This window comes from Sminthopsis crassicaudata, chromosome 2 (genome assembly GCF_048593235.1).
Source record: "Sminthopsis crassicaudata isolate SCR6 chromosome 2, ASM4859323v1, whole genome shotgun sequence".
Lineage (NCBI taxonomy): Eukaryota > Metazoa > Chordata > Mammalia > Dasyuromorphia > Dasyuridae > Sminthopsis > Sminthopsis crassicaudata.
Window position 1 is genome coordinate 152,005,707 of NC_133618.1, and position 10,343 is coordinate 152,016,049.

Genomic DNA, 10,343 nt, shown 5'->3' on the forward strand with positions numbered 1-10,343 from the left:
GTGTAACAGATGAGGAAAATGAGGCAAAAAGTGGCAGGGGCTTATCTAAGATCATATATCTAGTCTCTATGTCTCATCTGAGATTTGAATTCAGATCTTTCTGATTCTGAATCTAATGCTTAATATACTATCCTGATGATAGTCAGTTTTCTAGAAAAAATATTTATATTTTATAAATGCTTATAGAATCAAATGCTATCAATAGCTTTATGGGTTCAAAATTTCTTGAAAAAATTAAGAGTAGATAGAGGACACATAAGATGTTGTATATTGTGTCTTTGTTAAAAGCAGTGATAGCAAAGGATTCTTGTGGAATCATGACTTAAAATATGCTTAGCAAAATTAGTATGGTCATAAGGTCAGTAACAGATTTAGTTGTTTTTCTTTTTAAATGGTATTCAGAAGAAACATAAATGATAGCATTCTAGTTTAAGATCTACTATCTCATCTAGGGTATTGTGTTTGGCTTGATTTCATTGAATATTTTTAGATTATTCTTGAGAGATATTAGAATAGTTGATAGAATCAAAAAGATCTAGATTCAATTCTTGCCTTAGAGTACTTGATTATGGGTATATCAATGTCCCAGGAAACTTTCTGAAACTAAAATTGTGGATGAGTTCTTGATCTTCCATCAGTAAGCAGAATTTCCACACCTACAGTTTCTCCATACTGATTAAACTACAGATCTAGACTCTTCCCTCCCCTTCTCTCCCTAAATTGATTTGAACAGCAGAAGTAGTAGCCTCATGTTAGTTTAAAAAACTATAGTTGATTTAAAGTAAAAAGTTGTGTTCTCTTTGACAAGCATAAAAAACAAAGCAGGACAGATTTGATGCCATTAGGTGTTAATTATCTGAAAATCAGAAGATGATTAATGATGGCGTGCTGACAGAGAGCTGGTCAATAGAGTACTGAATGTGACTTACAGTGTGTTATAAGCAATCAGCTTCTCCCACAATTAACTAGAAAAGCTTCTGCAGAGGCAGTTAGAAAGAAACAAGTCAACTAAACTGTATATTAGGATGTCTGGATATTAGGAAGAAAAGTCCCTGAGTAGGATAACTTGAACTGCCCTTAGAAATTCCATTTATTTCAAAGCATGTCAGTCCCCAAAATGTATAAGCAAATTCTAGAATCAAGAAAAGAGCCCCCAGAGGGATGGATGGAGCAAAGATGCAAGACAGATCATATAATTTCAAAGTTTCTAGTCCAATCTGTATCTGAATAGGAATATCTTCTTTAACATCCCAGTTAAAAGCTCCAGTGAGGGGGTACCTCCTACCTCAGAAACCAGTCCATTCCATTCAAGGATAATTTCCTTCTATTTAGCTGAAAGCAATCTAACTTCAGCTTCTATCAGAGATTTGCCTCTGGAAAAAAAAATCTTTAAATAAAATCTTATATAGTATTTCCTTCAGTCCTGTCACCATGATGAGTGCCTTCTCTTTCTGAGATATGGCCAGAATTGAAGATAGTATTATAGATGTGGTGTGACCAGACAGTAAAGCAAATCTATTCCCTTTTTCTTTTTAGACATAGGCAATATTAAATATCACTAAGAAATAAATAGCAATTAAATAAAATACAAGAAATATTTCAGGGCATTACATGCTTGTCAAATGAATAATAAGTACTATCAGGAATTTAGAGGAAGTAGAGAAAAAAATCAGGGTCTGCCTCAGAAATTTTGGAAGGCTTCATGAAAGAGAGACTTGAGATAGGTTTTAAAATATGAGAAGGCTCTAATAATTAGAAAACATAAATTACAAAGAGAAAGAATAATGTAGTTGGCTCTAAGTAATTATGGTTAAACAATGAAAGAGGGATAGCAACTAGAATGATCATATAGAAAACTTCCAGATGAGAAAAATCCCTTTATCAGTGTACACTCTCAATATATTTTAAACTTATCATCTTAGAAAGTTGCCTAGACCGTACACCAAAATCAGGTCAAAATGGGTTCATGACCTAGGCATAAAGAATGATATTATAAATAAATTAGAGGAACATAGGATAGTTTACCTCTCAGACCTGTGGAAGAGGAATGAATTTATGTCCAAAGAAGAACCAGAGATCATTATTGATCACAAAATAGAAAACTTTGATTATATCAAATTGAAAAGTTTTTGTACAAACAAAACTAATGCAGATAAGATTAGAAGGGAAACAATAAATTGGGAAAATATTTTTATAGTCAAAGGTTCCAATAAAGGCCTCATTTCCAAAATATATAGAGAACTGACTCTGATTTATAAGAAATCAAGCCATTCTCCAATTGATAAATGATCAAAGAATATGAACAGACAATTCTCAGATGAAGATATTGAAACTATTTCTAGCTATATGAAAAGATGCTCCAAGTCATTATTAATCAGAAAAATGCAAATTAAGACAACTCTGAGATACCACTACAGATTGTCTGTCAGATTGGCTAGAATGACAGGGAAAGATAATATGCAGGAAGGGATGTGGGAAAACAGAGATACTGATACAGCATTGCTGGTGGAATTGTGAATACATCCAGCCATTCTGGAGAGCAATTTGGAACTATGCTCAAAAAATTATCAAATTGTGCATATCCTTTGACCCAGCAGTGTTGCTACTGGGCTTATATCCCAAAGAGATCTTAAAGAAGGGAAAGGGACCTGTATGTGCAAGAATGTTTGTGGCAGCCCTTTTTGTAGTGGCAAGGAACTGGAAACTGAGTGGATGCCCATCAGTTGAAGAATGGCTGAATAAATTATGGTATATGAATGTTATGGAATATTATTGTTCTGTAAGAAATGACAATAGAATGATTTCAGAAAGGCCTGGAGAGACTTACATGAACTGATGCTGAGTGAAATGAGCAGGACCAAAGAGATCATTATATACTTCAACAACAATACTATATGATGATCTATTCTGATGGACGTGGCCCTCTTCAACAATGAGATGAACCAAATCAATTCCAATAGAACAATAAAAAACTGAACCAGCTACACCCAGTGAAAGAACTCTGGGAGATGACTATGAACCATTATATTGAATTCCCAATGCCTCTAATTTTATCTGCTTGCATTTTGTATTTCCTTCACAGGCTAATTGTACACTAGTTCAAAGTCCGATTCTTTTTGTACAGCAAAACAACTGTTTGGACATGTATACATATATTGTATTTAATTTATACTTTAACATATCTAACATGTATTGGTCAACCTACCATCGGGGGCGGAGTGGGGGGGGGGAAGGAAGGGAAAAATTAGAACAAAAGTTTAGCAATTGTCAATGCTGTAAAATTACTCATGCATGTATCTGGTAAATAAAAACTATATATAAAAAAGGATGTTGCCTAGAGCAACAAGAGTTGTAGCGAACTGTCCTATGTCACACAGCCACATGTGTCAGAAGGGGGACATAAACCTTTGTGTCTTGGCTTTAAGGTCAACTCTATCCATGATGCCTCACTGCCTCTCTAAGTGATGGAATAGTTTAGACTAAATGTAAAGACAACCTGCCTGAAAAACCTCCTGGGTTATTAGTCTCTTAAGGGAAAATCCCATTACTTAAAAACCATTAATTATAAAAATCTTGTTTATTATACTTTCTGACCCCAAACTGTTCTTTTAACTCTAGATGATTAGTTTCTGTTTTCTTAAATAAGAAGAAACTAATATTTAGATGTGCCAAGTGCTTTACAATTATCTCATTTGGTCCTCACAAAAACCCTAGGAGGGAAGAACTAGTATCTCCATTTTAGAGTTGAAAAAATTGAGAAAGTCAGAGATGAAGTGACTTGTCTAGAGTCATAGAGCTAATAAATATCTTGGGTCAGATTTGAACTCAGTTCTTCCTAATGCTAGCTCTAGCACACTATTCACTATCTGCCTCTTCTTTTAAAAGGAAATATTTGCATGACATTTTGGCACAGTCTATTATATTTTTAAAAATGTTACTAATGTAATCTTTCTAAAGCATTACTGCATATATAGTTTCAAACCTATATTTAAATATGGATATATACCTGAGATACCCAAGATCTGCTTTATATTTGGAATATGCAAGAATGTCATTCCACTATGAATTTAAAATGATGATTTGCAAATTTTCTGACAGGAACAGCATGAGGAACGGCTTAAAAACATGGAGGAGAGAGTGGAGGAGGTGGAAATGAGTTTGAAAAACATGGAAGAACTGTTGCAAGAAAAAGTGGAACAGTTGAAAGAGCAAGTAAGTGATGCCAGCTTTAACCATTTCTATTTTGTTTCTTTTTTAACGAGTATTTTTTCAAATGATAGATATATACTTAGCTACTTTGGAGAAGAGACTGCTGTCACAATGCAGGTAGAGCAAGGCAGAGCCTGGGGCTATGCTAGAGAATACTTCTCAGTAGCCAGGGACTTGGTGTTTCAACTTAAAGTTGGCCCATTTCTTCCATCAACATGTGTATCCTAGATATTCAATATGAACCATGAGAAAAGAACAGTAGACAGTAAATCAGGAGATCAGAATCCAAAGTATGAACAAGGTATTTCATCTCTTGGGCCCATGGGGCTCTTATTTACAAAATGACAAGAGATGATAAGTTAAAAATTCCATTCTAGAAATGTTATGGCTCTGTGGCTAAACCCTTGTTAATTAGTGACAAAAGAAATATATAAATATGCAAATATGTATATTCATGGGAAACCCCTTGTATAAGAAGTCTGCCCACCATTGCAGATCCCAACCCCAATCCATCTGGTCTGTGATCAGGGAACTGCAAAAAGGACCCAAAGGTTAAATGCCTTGCCACTGGTCCCCCATCACAATAAGTATCAGATTCAGGATCTAATTATTCCTGATTATGAGTCTAAAATTCTCTCCAGTGTGCCATGCTGTTTTCTTGTAAGAAAATAAGATTTGAAAAGTGAGAATATCTTTTGAGAATGAGGTTAGGATGGGTGCTGAAGAACATTCAGTGTAAAATCATTTATTTTGGCTATATATGAGGGGAGATAGAATTATTAATCATTTTCCAGAATGTCCAAATAGCTTTAAATAATAGAAAAGCCATTATCTAATTAATTAAAACAAAAGTCAAATCAGTAAGTACTGAATAATCCAGCTCCTATCCAGTATTGTACCTAGATACAGCAGGAAATTCAAAAGAAGACACAGTCCTTGTGTTTTAACAGATTTATGACACAGGGACACGAGAAATCCCTATATAAAATAAGAACAGTCCACAATGTAATCAAAAACGACATGGTATGGTGCTGACTAGGGACAGGTAGGTAGCACAGTGAATAGAATGCTGATTCTGGAGTCAAAAAGACATCTTCATGAATTCAAATCCAATCTCAGATACTTACTAGATGTGTGACTGTGGGCAAGACATTTAACCCTTTTTGCCTCAGTTCCTCATCTGTAAAATCAGCTAGAAAAGGAAATGGTGAAGCATTCCAATATCTTCACCAGGAAAATCCCAAATAGGGTCATGTGAAGAGTTAGACACAACTAAAAAATAACTACGACAAAATGTTGACTATAAGTGGTTCAGTAAATCAAAATTCTAAAAGAAATTGAAAGAGTTTTATTATCATTATGTTTTGTTGTTATTTTCAATTAAGTGGCACAGAAATTAAGCATCTACTGTGTAAAGCACTGTTCCCAAAGTGCTATGTTTTGGAGCATTTGGAGATGTCCTTGGCTAAGACTGCCCAAGTTGAAGGATTTATCTCTGCACATCTGTATTCATCTAAGCACAAATTAAATGCATGTGTGCATTTAATATGTGAAAGGTCATTTTTTTACAAGATCCTTCAAGTTATATTCCAATTCATGAAATCCAGTTTATGTACAACAATATATATTTTTATAAGTGTAACATGTCCTCCTGGCAGTTACAATTACTAGTCTGTCCCAGGCCCAACAGAGTACCTTTGACCACTGACCTTTGCAGTGTGAACTCTACCCGGCTCGCCTCCTCTGAGGCCTTCAAAGGTCTCTGGCCACAATTTCTTGAATAGTAGTTTAATAACTGGTAGCATACTCAAGAACAGCCACATGTAATCTTAAAAGGCTTTATTATACCTACTCACATAATGCCCTGACTTGATGCCCTGACTTGTTAGTTGGTCTGAAGACCCACTTGTTCACTACCAAACTCCTTACCTCTCAGCTGTCCATCAGCTTGGCTTGGCTTGGCTTGGCTACCCCAGGCTAGAGAGCCAGGTTAAAGAGCGCCAGGTGAAAGAGAGCGACTGCTGTCTGCAGTGGGCTTATAAAGGGCCTATGAGGTCTCACACACACAGCCAACCAGCGAGAGAGCCGTCACCCATTACGAAGTTATCTCAATATGGCCAGGATCCCACCCACAGGGCAGTCCTATATCCACAGAGATTATTTCTGGACCACTCAAATCTCCTGTTGTGCTGTGCCCGCCCATTTAAAGGGCCCTTACAATTCCCTTCTCTTGTTTTGCAGGAACCGCATCCTTACATATAAGCACTTAGTTCTTGTGTATCTCTCTCTCTCTCTCTCTCTCTCTATATATATATCTATACATATATCTGTATATCTCTATACCCCCATAAGTTGAACATGACCAGTACTTAAAGGTTAGTATTGATATTGTTATAAACAAAAATTGTGTTTGGATCTTGTCAACAGTAGATTTTTTTATTTTTATGATGCCCTCTTATTTCAAGAATTTGGAATTCCATCAGTGTGGATATCCATGCAACTAATATAGCTCACAACTCCTCTGTGAATTAGTATATGTTCAAAAGTTGCTTTGGATAAAAAATTCATCACCTTATGGCTGATTTGATGGTGAACCTCTCCAAATTTAGGAGGGCCTAAGATGGCAGATTCCATGACCAGTTCCATAACTCAGAATCTTTCCGGCTTAATAGGAACTTAAGATCTTGAGCTCTGATAGCATAAGTGACCCACATAAACTTAAAACAGCATAATGAATAAAAATATGCATGTTCCTGGGACCATAACACTTTTTCTCAGGCCAGCAATAAAGCATACTGGTTTTATTTTATTTCTTATATAAGAAGGTTACCTGGCACATCTAAGAATTTTCAGTTAATTAGAAAGGGTATTTCTTTGCTCATTGATCTGGCTTGCTTATTTTTAAAAATTCATATTAAAAATCACAATTTTTCCTGTTTTTTCATATTATGTAGTTTGAGGATCACAATTGTTACTATGGTAAGGAAAAAACACTTATAAATCAGTATTTTTTAAAAATAATTTTTGATCATTGTCATGATGTTATTAGGTAAATATAGTATGATATATAGAGTTCCTAAGTACATTCATTTATCAAACATGTACTAAATGTATCTAATGTAGGATTACAGAATAGAACACCAGATCAGTAATACATGTGTTTGTTTTTTCCTAGTTTGCAAAGAATGCAAAATCTGATTTGCTGCTAAAAGATTTGTATGTGGAAAATGCTCATCTAATGAAAGCTCTCCAGATTACTGAACAGAAGCAGAAAGGTGCTGAGAAAAAGAATTTTGTCTTGGAGGAAAAGATTATAGCTCTCAATAAATTAATAAATAAAATTACACCAGCATCTCTTGCCGTATAAAAACTATTTTCTTAAAAAAAAATTTATTTTGAGAAGCAATAGGATATCAACATTTCTAAGAGTCTTGCTAGTTATGAACAACCAATGACCCCATCATACAAATGTTGGGATAGACTGCTATCATGTGTTAGTCAAGTTTATACAACTTCAACTGGTCTTGGGAAACTTCCCAGGGAAACTCTCTTCTATACCTCAACAAAGTCTAACTGCTTATTGGGTGATAGAGATTAGGGTGGTTTCTTCAGGGAGAAATGCATGGAAGGGAAAAGTAACAAAACATATTTCAAGAGTCTTTGAGTAAGTCTTTCTTTTGGGCTTGGTGGCTCAGATGAGCAGAAAGTCATTGCATTGCAGGTCTTTGGAAAGATCAATTATTCCATAGTTATTTCCTTCTGACTCAGGTAATTTTAAGTTTTATATCCAAGTAAAAACTATGTAAAGGGCACTCTCACTTCAATATGTGATAAGTAGCTCTTTATTGGTAAAGTCCCTCTGTTAGAAAACTACCCTACAATAAGGGAACTACATAGATTGCACACAGGTTTATGGTCTCAGGTCATGATGTTATCATTGTAAATGCAATCTTCTTCCTTTGAATTTTGTCTTTACACTGGAAATTGTATCAAATGTAAAAAAAAATTGTATAGTTTTTATATCAATGTGTATATAAACCATGGACGTTTGGTTTATCTAAATGTATAGCTATAAATGAAATTACTGTATTTGCTTTGGTACATTTGCATTAAGAGAAGTTTTAATATTAAAATGTCAGTGTCTGAAAGTTTGTGGATTTTCTTTTTCAAAATAATAATATTTATATAATAGGCATTATAATGCCTATTATGCCAGGCTAAGCACTTCACAAATATAATCTCATTTGATTCTCACAAAAACCCTAGGAAAGTATGTATTATTTTAATCCCCATTTTACAGTTGAAGAAACTGAGGCAAACGGATTAAGTGACTTTTCCAGGGTCACAGTGCCAGTAAGTATCTGAGGTCAGATTTAAACTTTGGAAAACATTTCAGAAGCAGGAGATCTAAAAAAGTGGGTTTGAGGTACAATGGCCAAGCTATTTAAATTCATAAAACATCTAAATGTCTTTTCTGTGGTGAGTATACAAAGAATTTCATTAATTTTTTAAACCTGAAAAATAAATGTCTTACATACATGCATAGTTCAACAAAATAAATCTCACATTAGTCTTATCAGAAAATGAATATCTCTAAATGGTAAGTTCATTACTTTTCTTAGCAGAAAGTGATGTTTCCTCTCCCTTTTGTACTTATTATTCTACTCTGAACTCATTTTACATGAAATGAAAGAAGTCTTCCCAACTTCCTAAAGAAAAGGCTCATTTTGTCATTTCTTGTAATACAATATTTTATTTCATTTATGTGCCATATTTATTTAGCCATTTCTCGATATGACAATACTCCTTTAGTTTCCCACTTGACTGTCATGAAAAGAGCTGTGTCAGTCAGTGAAATTCATGCCTTGCTCTTAGCTAGCCTTTTTCTGATTGCCAAAGATCTTTCTTTTTACATTTTTAAAAATTTTTAATAATGGCTTTTAATTTTCAAATTACATGCAAAGATAATTTTCAACATTCACCCTTGCAAAAGCTGTGTTCCAAATTTCTCTTCCTCCTTTCTCTCCACCCCTCCCTTAGACAGCAAGCAATCTAATATATGCCAAACATGTGCAATTCCACCATACATTTCTACATTTATCATGGTGCATAAGAAAAGCAGAGCAAAAACGGAAAAAATGAGAAAGAAAACAAAAAGCAAACAACAAAAAAGGTGAAAATGCTATATTGTGATCCATGCTTAGTTCCCACAATTCTCTCTGGATGCAGATGGCTCTCTCCATCACAAGTTCATTGGAATTGACCTGAATCACCTCATTATTGAAAAGAGTCAAGTTCATCACAGTTGATCATCACATAATTTTGTTGCCACTGTGTACAATGTTCTTTTGGTTCTACTCACTTTTAGGATCAGATCATATAAGTCTCTCCAGGGCACTGAAGACCTTTCTAATCTGCAGGGGATCTGAGCCTGACAGGCTACCATGAAAAGAACTATAAATATTTGTATTTTTCCTCTTCCTTTGATTTCTTTAGCATGAAGACTTTATACACACACACACACACACACACACACATATACAGATATAACTGGGTCAAAGGATATGCACATTTTAATAATTTTGGAGTTATAGTTTTAGATCAATACCAAGAGTAAGCTTGTATTCCTATTTTCCCTCAGCCCAACAAAACCCTTGCTAAGAGTGTATTAATGTCTAGCCTAGGCAGAAAGTATATATTTGAGAATCTAAATGTCAAACTACAGCAACCCAACTTAGGAAGTAGGCATTTATAGACTTAGGATAAGAGTATTAAGAGCTAGAAGGGATCTTCAGAGATTTATCTAGTCCAAACTCTATCAACAGAAAAATTAGGAAACTCAAGCACATATTGACAGAGCTGAGATTTGAATCCAGTTTTCTGATTCCAATCTCAGTATTCTTTCAATTTTAGGCCAGAAATTTCTAAATCATTTATTTTTTGACTCCGATGTCTAAGGCAAAATAATGAAGCCTATGGATTCCTCAGATACAATATATATATAGGACCACAAAGAAAACCAGTCACATTTAAACAGTTTTCCAAATACTTGAGTCAAATTCACAAACCTCAGGTTGAGAACTCTTGTTCTAGAACTCTTACTGTATAACCAACTATATATTGTTCTGAGTCTT

The 10,343-nt window shown here is 34.6% G+C and overlaps 1 protein-coding gene across 2 annotated transcripts in view; it reads left to right on the forward strand.

The window, feature by feature from the left end:
• NINL (ninein like) overlaps window positions 1-8,357 on the forward strand; it is a 157,079-nt gene extending 148,722 nt beyond the window's left edge. For both annotated transcript variants that reach the window (XM_074287699.1, XM_074287700.1), the window contains 2 exons: window positions 4,099-4,212; window positions 7,385-8,357. In XM_074287699.1, the coding sequence (XP_074143800.1) occupies window positions 4,099-4,212; window positions 7,385-7,576 (306 nt within the window). In that variant the 3' untranslated portion in view covers window positions 7,577-8,357. The remainder of the gene's footprint in view (window positions 1-4,098; window positions 4,213-7,384) is intronic.
• The last annotated feature ends 1,986 nt before the right edge of the window (window positions 8,358-10,343 follow it).